Source organism: Aspergillus steynii (genome assembly GCF_002849105.1).
Source record: "Aspergillus steynii IBT 23096 chromosome Unknown P170scaffold_2, whole genome shotgun sequence".
NCBI classification, from domain to species: domain Eukaryota; kingdom Fungi; phylum Ascomycota; class Eurotiomycetes; order Eurotiales; family Aspergillaceae; genus Aspergillus; species Aspergillus steynii.
Genome location: NW_020194399.1, coordinates 3,039,155 through 3,055,941, shown reverse-complemented (window position 1 = coordinate 3,055,941; position 16,787 = coordinate 3,039,155). Strand labels below are relative to the sequence as shown.

Genomic DNA, 16,787 nt, shown 5'->3' with positions numbered 1-16,787 from the left:
TCCGTGATACCATTATCGGATTCATTATATATTTGAGGACTGCCCTAGGATTTAGCAGTTGAGTATATACTTACAGCAGCTCCCACTCTTAACTTCATGTGATTCCAAAGTCGATGTTCGGACCAAAGAGGTCAGTGTGATCGGACACATCCAATACCTCCAATACATCCCATACGATGTCAGATGGACACCAGCGTCGATGCAGCCTGAGGACATACATGGACTGAGTCAGCCGTGAAGCGGGATGCACGTGACCACCCCTCCGCCCCACCGCCGGCGGGCAATCAAACATCGCAACTTCTGATGCGGAAGGCTTCATCCGATCATTCCACATACATCCCTCCTCGCTGTCTCGCAATGGGTCCGGGGGTCTAGCTCGGTCCCCCATGTCTCTTCTTTCCCTCTTCCCTTAAGGACGTGGGCTACCGTTGATTCTTTTCTGCGCCGATCGTGAGTTGGTCCCCATGTCCTCTCCTGGCTGTTCCCCGATCTTTTTTTTTTTTTTTTCTTTTTGCCCTCTCACGTACCCCACACATTGGAAAGATCTACTATCTTCATCTCGAGCTATCTGTACATTCTGCCTGATCTCAACATCTTCGAGACTATCTCCCTGTACCCTGTATCCCTATTGTTTTTTTCATCCCCAAACCTTCCTATAGATTGAATTCAAATGCGCGCCCAAATGGCCTTGTACTTCTGCGTCTATCCTTTTTTTGATATGCATATGCTACTTTTACACAAGCTTGCTTGTTCGCGTCTAATCTATGTGGAATCCAGGCACCAATCGGGTAGTGCTGACAGCCCTTCGCAGATGATATCGAGCTTGTGTAACTATCAAGGGTACAAGAAAACAGATCTTTCTGGCTAAAAATGGCCAGCACTCGAGATTCCCACTCATACGCCGTGAGTTCATTTCCCGAAAGCTCCCAAGTACTAGTAGCTAACCGGTTGCAGTGCGATGAGTGTCGCTTGCGAAAATCCAAGGTGAGATAGAAGCATCGCACCTACTGTCATCTAGCAAGCGAACACCTATTGATTCTCCATTGCAGTGTTCGAAGGAGAAGCCAGTTTGCGCTCAATGCAAGCAGTTGGGCAAGGAGTGCAAATACAGCCCCAAGATAACTAGAAGTCCTCTAACGCGACAGTAAGTGCTTCTCTATCTACCTTGTCCCCAATTGAGAAGGCATTCTGGGGAAACAAAGGCGTCAAGCGCCTTCTTTCCTGTGATACCTAGCAGCTTGGAATGTTCAAGATACGTCAGAGCCAGATCTAAGTTTCCTCACAGGCACCTAACCTATGTCGAAGACCGTTTGCTCGCTTTCGAAACAGCCCTAGGGAGGCTGTTCCCGGGAGGTGATTTGGATGCAACGGTTCGTTCTCTATTACACGATCAAGATGGCCCGAAACCCGGGTCGTCTTCCAAATCCTCATCCCGACATTCGACTCCCGCTAAAACTGAGGCGGATCGTACCGAACCAGCTCCGGAAGCCCTGCCGCAGAAGGCTGATGGGTTTGATTGGACTGAGAACAAAATTACCGTTGGGGACTTAACGGATGGCATGGCCTCCTTATCTATCAAGCCTGAAGGAACTGGCTATTTTGGTATGTGGAATTTTCACCTTCTTATCAGCCATAGCTAATCGCTCGACTACAGGTGCATCCTCCAGTGTCGTCCCGCTTCGGGCGTTGCTGAAACATGGGTTCGACCTGAATTTCCCTGCTGGGTCATCAAGGTCACACATCGGCCCGGAAGGGGTACCTTTGAAGTCGCAACTTTTAAACACCGCGCCCTCGGGAGTTGTCGAACAGGCTTTCATAGACGCATTCTTTCTCAATTACCACTCCAGTTACCCGTTCGTGCATGAAGCTACGTTTAGGGCGCAGTTTTATGAGCAAGCCCCGCGTCGCCATGGCCAGGTGTGGCAAATCCTCTTGAACACCATATTGGCTCTTGGGGCATGGAGCATTGGCGATGACAACTCAGACCTGGATATTACATTCTACCAGGAAGCTAGAAGTCATCTACAGCAGGTGTCCGTGTTTGAGACCGGAAATCTAACTCTCGTCCAAGCCCTCCTTCTGCTAAGCAACTATGCGCAGAAGAGAAACAAGCCTAACACGGGCTGGAATTTCCTGGGCTTGGCTGTGAGGATGGCGATGAGTCTTGGTCTTCACAAGGAGTTCCATGGGTGGAAAATTAGCCTTCTTCAGCGAGAGATCCGAAGACGATTGTGGTGGGGTGTGTTTATGTTCGATAGTGGTGCTGCGAAGACGTTTGGTCGACCCATTCTGTTGCCTGAGGACAAAGTCATGGATGCGAAGCATGTCATGAATATTCACGACGAGGTGATTATATCTGGGCCCTTTACGACTGTCCACGCAACGTTTAACTGACCCCAACGACTAGGCTCTCACCTCGACGACAACAACATTACCCGCCGAAGCTAACGGACCGACTCTCTATTCGGGCCTCATTGCTCAGACCAGATTCCATTTACTCACAAATAGTGTCTACCAGCGCCTAATTTCTACACCACCTTTGACGCCAGAGGAAACCTTGGGTCTTCAAAAACCGATGGAAGAGTGGTACAACAGTCTCCCGCATTATTTCAAGCAACCCCCTCCGTTATCAGAATCAGACCCATTTGCTTTGGTCCGCAGCCGACTCTTGTGGAGAGACTGGAACCTGAGGATTCTGGTTTACCGGCCAATCTTGCTTCGCTGGGCGTCTAGAAGGTGGACTCCGAACACATCCTCTGAACATGAGGAGGATCCCCTTGAGGCCGATTGCCGAATGCTCTGTCTTCGGAATGCACGCTTGACCATTTCCTCAATTACGGACTTTGTCAACAAACATATCTGCACGAGAATTGGTGCATGGTATATGCTGTATGTCTTCATATTTCCTCCCCTGCTCCCCTGGAAGCTCCGAAAACCAAACTAACACCATCCTTCTATTAGATATTTCCTATTCCAGGCTGGGATTATACCTATAATCCTGCTTATGACGGATCCTACGAGTGCAGAAGCCCCGGCCTGGCTCCAGGATATCGAGGCGACCAAAAGCCTCTTAATGAACCCGTCCCTCAGTAACCACCGTCTTGCCACCCGCTATCTAGAAGTCGTCAACCGACTCTGTTCCCCGGCATACACGGCCTCAGTCGCCAATGGGTCGACACAACAACCGCCGATCATGATGCAGTTCTCCGACCAGCTTTTCAATGACCCCACCATGGGATACATGTTTCCGGACGTCGACCAAGAACTGAATATCGGGGGCATGGATTTCTCTGACTGGGTTAACTTTGCGCCACAAGGGGATTTCGCCTGATCAGACAGACATCGTTTACAATACGATAACCAAAAGCCTAGGAGCAGCAAACAACGAAGCTTGGATCTAGAGTAATATGGTTTCGTATTTGTCTAGAAGGGAGAATATATATACATTTTCCCTTCGGTCTATTCTATCCTCCATCGGATACTATACTAGTCTTGTCTGGTTTGGTCTGGTCTAGTCCGGTCCGGTCTGTCTTGGGATCGTCTTCGAAGACATTTACCTTCCCGAAGTGTTATTCTTCACGGCGGCTCAAAGAGCGTGCTCGTCTTCCTGCACGAACGGCTTCGCTAGGGTATCTATATCATGAGTCTGAGCTTGGGTACCGCGCAGCTCAGCCTCGATTTGCACAATGCGCAGCTTTTCCTCATGGGCCGCGGTGTCCCCGAAGATGAGGTCCATGTCTTCCAGGGTCTGATTCGAAAGGTCAGCACATCGTTCGGCGAACTTTCCGAGCAAGGACGAAAGAACGAAAGGGAGGGATTGAAGCAACCTTTCCTCGAGTCTCCGGAATACAGAAGAACGTGAACCCCAACGCGAGGACACAAAATGCCGCAAAGAAAATATACGTGCCCCAGGTGATCGAGTCGAGCATGTCCGGGGTTATCAGGCCGATGATGCTAGAAGGGGAAGAGAAGAGAAGTTTATGGATTAGCCAACCGGACGGAAAATATTGTGGCGGGGTTTTCAGGGTCCTCGGGTCATTAAGGAAAAGGAAAAGGAAAAGCCAATGCACATGGAACATATATGAATGGAGAATGCAGATACTTCGGAGGGGATCAGGTAATAGAATTATAGAATCGAACTCACAAATTGCACATCCAAGTAGCCGACGTGGTGATCGAGATCGCCTTCGATCGAATCGAAAGATTGAATATCTCTGATGGAAGAACCCATCCGATGGGTGCTGTATCGAGTTAGTCAACTTATACTTCCGCGCCAGATAGAGAGAGAGAAAGACCTACCAAACGAATACGAAAAATTCACATCATAAATGTAAATAAACGCAATCCCTGCCCACCCCGCCGATTTATGATTCACCAAATCAGACCCGTAAGCACCGATGATGGCGCCCACGACCACAAGCGAGACGCAGGTGCCTGCGGCGCCGGACATGAGGAGGGCGCGACGGCCTACTTTGTCGATTAGGAACAGGGCGGGGAGGGTGCTGAGGCAGTTGACGATTCCGTAGACGCCGGTGGCGAGGAGAGAGGACTATCTTCTGTTAGGGCTTGGAGAGAGAAGAGAGGGAAGTTGTTGACGTACAGTGTTCCCGTCGAGGCCTAGTTGACCGAAGATTGTGGGCGCGTAGTATATTATTGCTGGGTGGTTTAGCACTTATAGTCTGATGGGAGGGAGGAAGAAAGTAGGGCAAGATACCATTACAGCCCATGAACTGCTGGAAGAACATAACACAGCATCCGATGGCCAGTCGCCTAAAGCGGGCCCATGTAGTTAGAAAGGACATGTACTAGGAAACGCGATATATGAGTACGGAAGTGAATTAGATAGAGCAGTGCCGCGGGACGAACCTGAGCAATATCCAACCTGGCACCGGACTTATCGGGAAATCGCTCCCTCGCAAACGTATTCTCCAGCATGATGGAAGCCTTGATCTCGAGGTACTCGCCGACGAGAGTCGGACTGTCCTTGACCAGTCTCCGCAGCTTAGAGAGCGCCTCGAGAGCATCCTCATCCCGCTCGTTCATCAGTAGCCAGCGAGGCGAGTCGGGGAAGAAGATCATTCCCACACCGAGGATAATGGCTGGGAGGATCTGGATGGCGAGAGGGAGTCTCCAGGATGCTTCGGATTGACCATCGCAGCCGCCGGGGGGAACATCGTGGTAGGGGTCGAATGCGTTTGAAGCTTTGATTTGACCGCTGTAAGGGATATCTGGGGCGCATCGAGTTCCTCCGATGTAGTTAGTGCCGTAGTCGATCCAGTAGCTCACGAGGATGCCGATTGTGACGGATACTAGGTCATCGGGTTAGAGTCATGCCTTGACGGGCCTCAAATGAATCAATCTCACGCTGTTGCAATACCACCAACCCGCCTCGAATGCCGGGAATAGAGACCTACATTGCGTAAGCAGATAGATCGACCGTCTCGAGACCCGCAAACACGTACCTCGGATATGTACAGTGGTACGACCATGGTCAATTGACCGACAGCTAATCCTGCTATCGCCCGGCCTTCCAAGTCATCAGTCAGTAACTACTACCCTTATGCATGTATCTGCAAGTATCTAAGACATACCGACAAATAGCATGGGAATGTTAACAGCACCACACTGAATCGCAGACCCTATGACGAAAATCACGACGGCCACATTGATCGACACCTTCCGGCCCAATCGGTCCGCAATCGGTCCATTGATCAGAGACCCAAACCACGCAGCTACAATTCATCAGATTCAGCGCAAGGAGGCAAGCACAGAGCCCAAAAGCCACGCAACATACCTAGGAGAAGAGTCGAGACAAACCACCCCTTGAATCCAGTATCCGAGTAGACCCGAGGAAATCGCGCACCGAATGATTCCATCGTGATCACACCCGATACTACGCCCTGATCGTAGCCGAAGAGCAGGCCACCCAGGGTTGAGAACTGCAAAAGATCGGGGCTATGGTTAGAGGTAGCCCGTCATCGTGCAGGATATGCGGAACCCCCAGCCGCGAGAGAGATACGGCCGTCGAGGTAGGGGGAGAGACTCACGGAAGCAACCCCTAGGAGATACGGGTTTCGGCGAATAAGCGCAAAGCCACCATCGGGGGCAGTATTGACAGCTGACTCCATTGCTCTTGCGTTGTTGCACGGATGTGCGGTGCAGATGTAGTGGATTGCTTTGGATAATGCCGAGAGAGGGAGGGAGAAACAGAGAAAGGCCACACTCTATTTGAATGCTCCGTTTGCTCTCTTGTGCAAAGTCCATCAACCCCTCACGCTGGAGATGAGGTCCATCGCACGACAGTCCGCCGTTCTTGCCGTTCTCGCCGTCGTCTGTAAAGTGGAAGTGAAAGGACAGGACCGAGTCAAGTCCGAGTGGTCGGAGGTGAAGCGTCCGGACCAAATTGTCGAGAGAGAAGCGTCGGCATCCTCTGAGCCGACGGAGGTGGGCATCACGAGATGCCAGAATGCGGGGAGAGAAAGTCTTGAGGCGGGGAAATCCGTCCACCCGCCGATCATCAATTGGCGACTCACTTCACAGTTCACACCGTGTAGGACAGATGATATCATCGACGCCTGGCTCGGAGATGACAGCAAAGATACTATTCCCGAGAGTGTGTCCGGTTGGAAGCAAGGGGGAATGCCTCGTCATCAACCCGTGAAGACAGGCTGAAGAACCGATCAAGGGATCGGAGTATAAACTCGACCGACGTAGGCAGTATGAACGGACCTTATTTTGACCTTGATGCCAGTAAGAATAGAGTACCTGGCCAATCGGTATGGCCATGTTTCTATTTTTCAAAGTAGATGAAGCGTTACGGCAAAACCCTAGCGAGATCTCGATCGACAGGAGACCAAGAACCATGGATCTTTCATAGAGCGACTCGATTGAGTAATGTCAAGGACTGCAGAACTATAAAAAGTAAACCACACCGTCGGGCAGTCTTCAGTTCGGCATACCTCCCAATTCCCAACCTCACCTTATCGGCAAGGGTTGCTTTCCTTGCGTGAGGGTGAAAGTCGAGGCAGAGATCCATGGATGCACGAAGGAAGTGCAGGAAGCGCACGAAATGGACGACATGCAAGAGAAATGCCCGATTGACCAATCATCGGCCTGGAAAATGAGTCATTCTCACTCATTGTTACTAGCGCATGAGCCACTCCGTATGCGCCTTGTATGCGTTTTGCATACGGGATGATACGCGTGGAATACCATATGTTGTTTCCGTCGTTTCCGACAAGGTTGGCCTACTCATGGAGATGTCTGATGTGTGGTGGATCATCAGAGCGGTGGAGAAGCCATTGAAAGAATAGGCTGGAGCCTGGACAAGGGAAGGGACATAAATAGGCTGTGTTGTCTATCTATCTCTATGTGAATGCTGGCTGATAGGGTCGATACTCCATACTCGAGTTGGACGTATTGCAGCGAGTGGGCCCGTAAGGGACTATCCGCCGTTAGTCTGGATCCACTTCCATTCTCCAGACTAGCGATCCTACGGTTTGATCCGACTCTGCCCCATGTACGCAGTACTACGGCAACATATCTAAAATAGCACTACTAGTGCTTACAGCCCGCAGGCATCGTGGATTAGGCATGTTGTTCAACCCAGTGTCCATTCACATGACGAATTCACTAAGAGCAGAATCTATTTCTTCCTCCCGACAAGGCTTCGGAGAGCATCCGTCTCGCCTTCCAGCTTGGAAACACGCATTTTCAACGCATCCCGCTCCTCCTTGACTTTCTTGAGCTCGGCCTCCAGCTGAGTTACCTGGTCGACTCGTCGTTGGCGATAGCGCCGCGCTGCCATCGTGTTCAGTTGACGTTTTTCAACCCGCGACAGCGCGGGCTTGGGCCGAGTCGTACCAGCGTCACTAGGAGTTGACGAGTTGGGAGACGAGGTGGTCGATGTGGCAAGGGACATAGGAGGTGGTTGTGATTGGGTAGAGTCTAGACGTGGTTAGACGGAACAGTCTTCAGAGTGGACTTGTCTAGGATGGCAGCTCACCTTCGGAGTATGTCAGAGGCTCGTGCGACGGGAAGAAATCGTTCGGAACATCCAAGTCCGGAAACGAAAGTTCATTCTGCAAGGGACTTGGCTGTGCTTCAACGGCAGGTGTGTAGGGTGATGGGTAGAACGGAGTTGATATAGCAGGCAGTGGCTGATATGGACCGTCAGTTACCGGGGCCCAAGAGTCGAAGGATTCGAGACCCGTGAAGTCGTCACCGGGCAGGTTGAAAGGCGAATCCAAGGAGAGCGGATGCGGGACATGAGGATTAATAAGGTCATCGGAGAAAGAAGAGGCGTAAAAAGAGGGATAGGGATTATAGGACTCAATTCGCAGGTCGGCACTAGAATTGGGCTGGCCGGAAGAATATGGCCCCGACCTGCGATTTGGCTGCCACGAATGATGAAGCGGCGGCCGACATGGTTGTATGACGCGGTCGGGCCTGAAAAAGGCCCGGAACGCTCTAGGTTGAGGGAAAGAAGAAAGAAACGAGGCCGAAGGACCAGCCAAAGGAGTGTGATGATCGAAGGAAAGAAGAAGTACCAGAAGATGCGGGCGACGGTTTTAAAACCCCATCGAGGCGGCTTAATCAGCACGGCGTCTGCCGGGTCGGGTCTAGCGCAAACTCAATTTGCGGGTGGCTTGCGTAACGGCCTTGTATCCGGTATCTTTGGGCCGTGTCTTACGGGCATCTGTCAGGCCTGCAGAATGGTCGGTCTTCTGGGTAAGATATCATTATTGAATTTTTAAATCAACAGTCTCCTCCCGATTCAAATTGGTTGACACCCCCTGAATGGAACGTAAGGATTGAAGGATTCTCGCTCACAACATGCAACGCACAACGTAAACGCTAAACAACAGACGCCTGGGCAATAACCGGCCACGAAGCTAAGATGAAAAGGGAGTCGCAAGCAAAGAAACAGAAGAAGACCAATCAATCAGTCAATAATTATCTCGGTTGCACCTATGCATGATTAACAGAAGACGTCCCGCCGCTGAGCAAACATTCATAAAAGCCTTCCCTGAGTAAAGAATACTGAAGCGATCCCCACTGGAATCCCCGAAAGATGATAGGCATGGATCCGTTGATTATGAAAGAGGACTGACTAAGAATGGAGTATGATCTCTCACGGTTGACGGTGGGCTGAATCCGAGTAAGAGACCGTTATCTGCGCGACTCGTTCGGTTCATAGTGGATCGGTTCGAAATCCTGGTTTTGGAAGTGGGCCTGGTTGTATGGGGAGCTATCCGATTGGAGTTGTTGTTAGTGCACGATCTATCTAGGCGGAGAGAGAACGGGACTCACTTCTTGAACGGCGTGGTGACTGGAAGCGAGTGGCTCAGATTGGGCTTCATCACCAGGGGATTCAGGCGGATTTGCGGTCCGTCCGACGAGCGACTCGGCAAAGACGTCATCGGCGGCGGCGGCGGCGGTGCCGACATGGGCGGAGGCGGCGGGGAGGCCACGGGAGCGGGCGATGGAGTCGGCATCGGGGGTGGATAGATCTCCGGGGCGGAGGAGACTCGGTATGGGCTGGGAGGGGCGGCGGGAATCGGCGATGAGGCCAGCGCGAACGAGGGATCCATCATCAGGTTTGGAATCGACATCAGACTCGAGTTCACATCGAATGAGAGAGCGCTTTGGTCCCAAGGCGAGTAGTTCGAGGTCATCGCGTATTGATAGTTGACCACCGGCTCTAGGTTCACCGTGGGCTCAGCCTGATAGAGAAGGTCATAGTGGCCCCTGCAACGTGTGTGTTAGCAGAGATGGTGGACAGCCAGCGATCGGAACTTACGGGCGGTAGAGCAGCCGGATGGTTCCAGCAGTAGGTCGATTCGGGGTCAAGAGATGGGGCGTGACCACATCGCCTTCGCTGCGGTCCAGGTACAGGATCTCCACGGCGAAATCGGACCCCTCGACCACCCCATCGATCAAGGCTTGAAGGCCAACCTCGTCAATCTCGGTCCTGACGGTCTCAATTCGCGTTGCACAATACTGGTCAATGGGCAGAGAAAGAAATGCTTGGTAGCGATGAGGGTTAAGCTTCATCCAAGCACTTGTTAGGAGCTGTAGTTTTGAAGTAAATCAACCTTCGTCAGTGGCAAAGGAAAAGAAAAGAAAGAAGGAAATGGACAGCCTCGCGTTCAGAAGGGGACTGACTCTGAAATGAGTAATGATGGCATTCGAGTTGTATTCCGAGTTGAAGGCGTCCACCAGGAAGGAGTCGTCACGGATCCCATTCTCGATGGCTTCGGTGATTTGCGAAAAGACTTGCTCCGTCTCATCTACGAAGATCTCATATAGATGCTCCTGTTGACCAACTTGGTCGAGAAGGACGTTCAACGATTTGATCCGAAGTAGTTCGCGCTGAACCTGGAGCGTATTCCGAAGGTTGAAGAGATTCTCGAAATATCCAAACGCAACGGCTGGATGAAGTCAGTGCCAGCCACAACAGGTCAAGAGGCGGAGACCGTTACCTCTCCATCCACAGTTCCCGTCGCCCTTCATGATACGAGAAAAAGGATGCGTCGCCGCCAGTGCCTATTAGCAAATTGTTAGATTTGGGCCATGACAAAGTCGAGAGAAATATCAACGCACGCTAGTCTTGGCTGCGAAAGTGGGATCGGCATTTGCATACTCCACTGCAATCGCGCTGCTCGATTGCTTAGTCGACACCAGAGGGCCCTGGTTCGCAATGAAAAATTGGGGTCAGTCCGGGGTCGAACACGTCTGCTGATCGAGACGCTCACCTGGATATCCGGTTCAAACTCGTTTGACAGTTTTTGGAACCGTTCCATTTCATCGGTGGAGAGTGGATTCATATTGAAAGAATTCAGATGGTTGTGGTAAAAGGCGTTGGATAGTTGAGAGAATCCGTGGGCGAGAAAAGCGGGCGGGTATAAATTTTGCGGGTAAAGTCCCGTGGCCGGGTCCTGTCTGGTCGGGAGATGGAGATGATTCCAGGGAATATCAGACAGGGACATCGCATTAAAAGGTGGCGTTGTTGGAGCCGCAGGGGCCTTCGACTGGGGTGTTCACGGAAAGCTTTATGCCCTGGATAACGTCAGAGAAAAGCCAATACACCTCCTCCCTCCGTCGGACAAAGCATCGGATCTCAACTTCGCATAATACGCACAAGACAAACCAGCATCCTCCACGTAAGACTCTCCTTTCTCCGGCGGTAACTGGCCCTCTTCGCAAGAGTTGGGCCAGCTCAGTGATTCTTCAATGACGCAAGAGACCTACTCATTCCAGGCACTTAGCATACACCATCTCTCTAGACAAGAAAAAACCAAGGCAACCGAGCGGGACCAGCGCGCAGGGTGCAATATCGAAGTCTAAAAGCCGCCAATCATAGAACGAGAGCAACCTGACAGACGGAGTATCTCCGACAACATAGGTTGCCACTCGATGGGAGTGTGTGTAACGGGGAATGGGTAATGGAAAAGTGGTAGAGCGGACAGAGACCAATGAAACGAATCAACAGGTAATCCCGAGGCTGTGAATCAAAGCAAGGGCTGTCCAGACAGCAGAAGACAACTTGACTTGCAAAACCCAAATGGCATCTGTCTGCCACTGCTTGTGATCTGCAGTTGAATCAGGACGGAATTGCGGCACAGGAACCGGCTGATATGGCATTCCTGCGACCCCCTTACAAGGATCACAAGGATGATGGTGACATGACTAGGCTGCTGTCTGATGGAACTGACTTCCGTTGGGGTACAATTGGAAGGTGGGAAAAGCGTCCTCCACGCCTGCGCAGGATAGAAACCGTTGTGTTCATTTCGGCATTTGAAAATGTACACACACTTTTGCGCCGCGCAAAGACTTCCGAGCAAATCGGAATCCCACAAGGGGATGGTGGAGTCAAGGAGAAATGTTGAAATCATAGGTAGGTAAGGAGGGCATGATGGCCGATGGAGGAGTGGATAATTAAGATGGCTATGTATCCAGTATGGAAGGGCCAGGCATAGGAAAGAAAAAAAAAAAAGAAAAAAAAAAAACAAAAAGTAAACCCACAGACCTTTTTGCTTGACAGTTCTTTTTACAGTTCGAGATGCATACATACAAGCCCACACGTGCCGTGGCGTATGCGATGAGTAATGAGTAATTAAGGCAGGAAGAATGCGAAGACAGGAATGCTGCCTCCGGAGTAGTCGGGGGATGGAGGCCCCGAGGATACAAAATAGTAGGCAGATCACCGAGAATGGCGGACGGAGATCAAGACAGATCGATAAGGATGGAGTCAGATATCCCCCGCCGGACAGGGATTTGGAGAGAACCTAGGGAGAAAAGAGATGGGATAGGACCGGCGTTGAACTGGATTTTAAGGGGAATTAATATCCCGAACAGATTCGCGGGGAGAAGCTCCTTAAGGTTATTATCCAACAGCCGGTGGACAGCGCGGGGTTTTGTTCGTTTACAACTGGTTTACCAGTCAGTAGGTAGTTTTGTCGGCCCACGAACTGACTAGTTCCGTCGGATTGCTACTAGCTAAGGTAGCTAGTAGTCAGCACGGTGAAGAACAAGAAAAGGGGAATGGGAATGGATCAAAATAACCCACAAGGGGAGATTGTTTTTTTTTTTTTCTTTTTCTTTTTCTTTTCTTTATTTTTTCTCTTTCCCTTCTTTCAAAATGGGGGAAATGATCGATAGGAATGCAATGGAGGAGGGTCATCAGCACTCACCGTAAGGATGTTTGGAAAAGAATGCGCGCGGAGCAAGAGGATGAAAATGAATAATGGATGGTGGGATTCAAGCTCTGCACCATGGGAAGGTGCTAATAATAAATGGTCCAACCTGGGTCCGCGCACGAAGGGACAGGAAAAGGGAAGGAAACGAGAAAGGGTGACGATGATAAGAAGTCACGGTGGGAAAGCACCTGAATGCCCAGGACGGGGGTTTCGGGGGGAGGGAGGAATTCAGGAATCCCAACCCATCGATCAATCAAATTAAAACCCCCAATCCAATAAATAAATCGAATAAATCGAATAAATCGAATCAAAAATCAGCAAAAAGGAGCACAACGGGAAAGAAAGCAGAGGACGAAAAGGGAAGCGGAGTAAAAATACCACAGTGAGGATACTGTGTAATAATGATGGGGCACGACTGGGGGGGCAGTAGTCAAGCAAGCAAGTAACCACTCCAAGTGGGCATTTTGAAGATGCAGCGGAACCGCCGGTTCAGCTTGACGGAGGGATGGAGTGATGGAGCGATGAATAATAAGAGCGAACGACGATCCTTTGGCGGGTTTGGCCCTGCCAGCGTTCCCGTGACGCCTGCAAACAGGGCGAGTGAAAATTTCCATTTGATCGGTACAGTATTTTAAGACATCCATGATCGATTGTTCGATCGGGGAGGGACAGCCTGAGAGACTGGCCGTCGTTTTCCAACAATTGAAAATCGTCGGTATGAAATGATGCTGTCACACCAAATGCCGAGACGCTCGCTGATTCGCCGATGGCCCTTCGGTGATTGTCCATCGCTTTGTTCCCATCTTTTTTTATTGATTTTTATTGATTTTTAATTTTATCTTATTTTTAATTCTCTTAAAATATTCTGCGAGGCATCGAACGGCCGGTGCTCAGATCGCAGAAATGCCTTTCGCTGTCGGCCTCAAGTTCTCAACTCTCACGGCATCCTTTCCCCCCCTCCAACACCCCGGACTACGGGTGGTTCGATCCAGATTGGCTTCTCGTCCTTGCCAATGATCGAATGAGAAAACAAAGAAATCCTAAGTCATGAATGGAACACACAAAGGAAAAAGAAAAGAAAACCCGACCGCCCGATCTCGATGCAACCTATGACCCTGCGCCTCTCGATCCCCATGCACTTGAAAGCGGCCACATGTCCCGGCATGACAAACGCTTGGCCGGTGGAGCAACACTAGCATCCATGAGAGGGGCGACTAAAAAAGCTGCTGAGAACCTGAGAATGAGATTGACTTGGTGACTACGGAGTACAGATTGGCTTCGAGCTAGCTAGACCAATAACAGAAGGAGCCGGCCATGGTGATCCCATGTCTTTGTCTTACAAACAACGAGCTTCTTTCTTGTCTCCACGCCCCGACGATGGTCGCAAAAGACGGTGGGCGGTTTAATCTAAACGGTCCCTGCTACCAGCCGTCTTGCATGCAGCATACGAGTGCGGAGTAGAAGGAAAGGTCAAGAGACAAGGACAAACCCTCCTAGCGAGTCAGGCCGGCCGGTGCGTTCGATCGCGTCGTCGATGGGGTGAATTCCTGCGAAGTCTTGAATATTGGGCCCGGTCCTTTTCCCACCGATCGAGACGGCATTTGATCGGCTCTGCCTCCTCCGTACCGGGTACCCAAAAAGCACAGTGCCTCCTCTATCCTGCACCAGGAGGGTTGTTAAATCTCTTGGGCAGATAGGTGCTACCATGTGGGTGCGTACTCGAGGTCTTGCTGATCTGACGGACGAATCATCGATGGGTCCAATCCTGTCAGCAACTTTAACGTTGAGCTATTCTGTAAGGCTTCCAGTGGTGAACAATCGGATTGGTCGACGAAGCAACGCAAGACTATTTTACTGCTGTGTATCGACCATCCTCAGTGCACAAAATCAGTTGTCCAGGACGACCAGTCGGCCTATCGATCCTACCACATCACTTCTATAACATGCCGTAATAACGCTCGCTCACCTCACTTTTCCTTGCCGTGATCGCCGACAGTGAGGATCAGACCACCTTCTTGCTCTGGCGGTCATCATGGATGTCGGTTGGGCCATTCGGCCGGTATGTACCTCCGCGTTCTAGCCAAAGACCTCTCTGCCTGCTTTGGGTGGATTTATAATCCACTCCGTCTACCAATCCGTCGTTTGCGCGCAAGAGCGAGGTCAGACTAAACGGAAGTCCAGGAAAATTCTCGATCCAACTAGGAGAGGGCTTGCATATGCTACCTCGGAAGCCACTCCGAGGCCATAGTTATCCTACCCTCCTTTCCCGTACTGATTGCTGGGTAGCTTAGTGGCGGTTGCCTTTCATCTGTCCCCTGGCCCGTACTTTGTATCGTTTCCGTACCTGGATCCTGGAAATCGGTGGTTTTATTTTTTTTCTTTTTCTCCCCCTTGTCCTTCAATTTATCCCATCTCAGCACTCAGGGCGCCGCGGACTTTTTATGTCCTTCCCCTCCGTCATGCACGGGAGACCTCTTCCGATTCGTCTCCAGGGTCTCTTTTAATAGTATCGCGCATCCCGGTCGCCTGGAACCGGGTTCTGCGTCCTCATCTTGGGTGCGAAGAGGCCATTTAACTACTAGAAGCCAAGTTACCTGGTGACAGCGGGATCCGGTGAAAGGAACAACAGCGATAATCCACGATAGGGAAGGATTTCATTACTGCGTGTGATCGCATTACAGATAATCCCCCCACTTGACTATTTTCCTTTTTTTCCTTTTTTTCCTTTTTTTTTATTGTTTTAATTTTATTTATATTTAAAATTTTTCCCTGGTGGCCTTTTTGCTGCTGTGTACCACTTACCTTGCAGTCTTTGATACTTACCGTTTTGTCAATCCAGCAGGACCCTTGCTGGCGACTATCCAAACCATCATCTATCATCTGGGACTCTTATCATCCTAGCACCAAGCAGATCGGGCATTTACGTCGGGAAATTCTCGGTCCAGCGTCTCCCAAACCCCCCAATTCCCGCATACCCACCGAATACCTGCCTGTCTGCCTTCGCAATGCGTGCGACTGCCCAAAGGACCGACGGGCTTAAGGTACCTAGGGAGGTCCCCGCGGCTGATAGGCACGGTAGCCACCCAACGAAACACGTAATGATAGCGCCGATGGGGTCAGATCAACTTCATGGCCGATTGCGAAATTCTCCTGGCTTTCTCCGACTCGGCTACTCTGTCTAGTACGCAAATGGCAATTATCACCTACAGACAAGACTCCACCTGAACTGCCCGGCGAACCAGTACTGCACCTTATCCCTGATTGATTCGACCGTCACCACTCACCACCGCATAATTGATTTCAGTCATTCAGCGAGGTGGGCCTAAAAATTATCTAGGCCGCAGTACTAGGTACTCCGTACGTACGGCTATGACGTGGGGGAGCTAGTTCCCGGTTCTCTTCGAGTAGATTGCTGGATGGAGGTACGCAGTAAGTGAAGTACCCAGCTTGTATCCGATACCCAAGGGAGTTCGAAAATCCCCCCGGTCAATATTCAACAGGCATAATCCAAATCATGAGAAGAAAAACACAAAATAAAAAATAAATCAATAAAAGAAGAGAAAAGAGAGAAAACCCCCCAGCGGGGCGGACCAAGCCCATTCGATGACAGGCCGCCAATTGGCAAAAGTACTCCATTTCGACCGTCTCTTGGCGGGCACTTTGTTGCAGGCCCTGAAACTTCTTCCCACCTACCGACTGCCACCGACTTATCGCGTCACTCACTGGCTGGGTAAATGCGGTGGCTGCCGTGCTTCTTCTGCATTGTCCGTTGCATGGGTTGCGTTCGCTCCTGTCGTTGGCGAGTGACGCCGTGGGCTTAATTTCTCTTTTTCGTGTTTTTTCAATTCCCACTCTTTCATCTTTCTCTCCTTTTTTTTTAGAAAAAAAATTAATATTTTCTTATTAGTCTTTTGACATCCACCCTACAATTTTTCGTTGAGAAGAGGGGAAACCGAAGGGGATTGAAGGCTGTTGGATCCGGCCTATCGATCAGACCGACATGGGTTCTCCGGTGGACACCCGGTGATCCTGGCGAATTTAGTGCCTTAAAGCGCGAGTGTTATTGCGCTCTCCCCATAGGGGTTC

At 50.7% G+C, this 16,787-nt stretch overlaps 5 protein-coding genes across 5 annotated transcripts; 2 read left to right on the top strand and 3 right to left on the bottom strand.

Moving 5' to 3' along the window:
• Positions 1 to 870: 870 nt before the first annotated feature.
• Positions 871 to 3,331, top strand: P170DRAFT_444411 (putative C6 transcription factor (Gal4); the record flags this gene model as incomplete). The annotated part of the gene is made up of 7 exons (XM_024850630.1): positions 871 to 903; positions 955 to 984; positions 1,050 to 1,144; positions 1,286 to 1,602; positions 1,655 to 2,346; positions 2,408 to 2,889; positions 2,962 to 3,331. 7 exons carry the CDS (start codon positions 871 to 873, stop codon positions 3,329 to 3,331), a joined length of 2,019 nt encoding a protein of 672 aa, XP_024707719.1.
• A 103-nt stretch (positions 3,332 to 3,434) lies between these two features.
• P170DRAFT_103802 (sugar porter family MFS transporter) lies at positions 3,435 to 6,331 on the bottom strand. Its single transcript, XM_024842281.1, has 12 exons — positions 6,048 to 6,331; positions 5,795 to 5,939; positions 5,592 to 5,732; positions 5,463 to 5,527; positions 5,365 to 5,410; positions 4,867 to 5,309; positions 4,715 to 4,805; positions 4,601 to 4,656; positions 4,300 to 4,549; positions 4,145 to 4,241; positions 3,828 to 3,954; positions 3,435 to 3,748 (listed from the first exon to the last, which is right to left on the bottom strand). The coding sequence occupies exons 1-12, from the start codon at positions 6,126 to 6,128 to the stop codon at positions 3,587 to 3,589; spliced, it is 1,704 nt and encodes a 567-aa protein (XP_024707718.1). The 5' UTR covers positions 6,129 to 6,331; the 3' UTR covers positions 3,435 to 3,586.
• On the top strand, positions 5,817 to 7,029 carry P170DRAFT_507213 (uncharacterized protein). The gene has a single exon (XM_024854459.1). The coding sequence runs from the start codon at positions 6,283 to 6,285 to the stop codon at positions 6,670 to 6,672; it is 390 nt and encodes a 129-aa protein (XP_024707717.1). The 5' UTR covers positions 5,817 to 6,282; the 3' UTR covers positions 6,673 to 7,029.
• A 616-nt stretch (positions 7,030 to 7,645) lies between these two features.
• On the bottom strand, positions 7,646 to 8,427 carry P170DRAFT_423289 (bZIP transcription factor; the record flags this gene model as incomplete). Its single annotated transcript, XM_024847495.1, has 3 exons — positions 7,646 to 7,947; positions 8,006 to 8,330; positions 8,386 to 8,427. 3 exons carry the CDS (start codon positions 8,425 to 8,427, stop codon positions 7,646 to 7,648), a joined length of 669 nt encoding a protein of 222 aa, XP_024707716.1.
• Positions 8,428 to 9,171: 744 nt separating this feature from the next.
• On the bottom strand, positions 9,172 to 10,991 carry P170DRAFT_350804 (OTU family ubiquitin thioesterase; the record flags this gene model as incomplete). Its single annotated transcript, XM_024843824.1, has 7 exons — positions 9,172 to 9,250; positions 9,313 to 9,750; positions 9,803 to 10,074; positions 10,168 to 10,433; positions 10,485 to 10,548; positions 10,606 to 10,692; positions 10,758 to 10,991. 7 exons carry the CDS (start codon positions 10,989 to 10,991, stop codon positions 9,172 to 9,174), a joined length of 1,440 nt encoding a protein of 479 aa, XP_024707715.1.
• Positions 10,992 to 16,787: the final 5,796 nt, after the last annotated feature.

Coding starts and splice junctions, on each gene's coding strand:
- P170DRAFT_103802 (XM_024842281.1), bottom strand. CDS start 6,128: ATGGAGTCAGCTGTCAATACTGCCCCCGATGGTGGCTTTGCGCTTATT. Junction 4,550..4,600: donor TAGGCCTCGACGGGAACACT/GTACGTCAACAA, acceptor AACAGAAGATAG/TCCTCTCTCCTCGCCACCGG. Junction 4,242..4,299: donor GAATTTTTCGTATTCGTTTG/GTAGGTCTTTCT, acceptor AACTCGATACAG/CACCCATCGGATGGGTTCTT.
- P170DRAFT_507213 (XM_024854459.1), top strand. CDS start 6,283: ATGAGGTCCATCGCACGACAGTCCGCCGTTCTTGCCGTTCTCGCCGTC.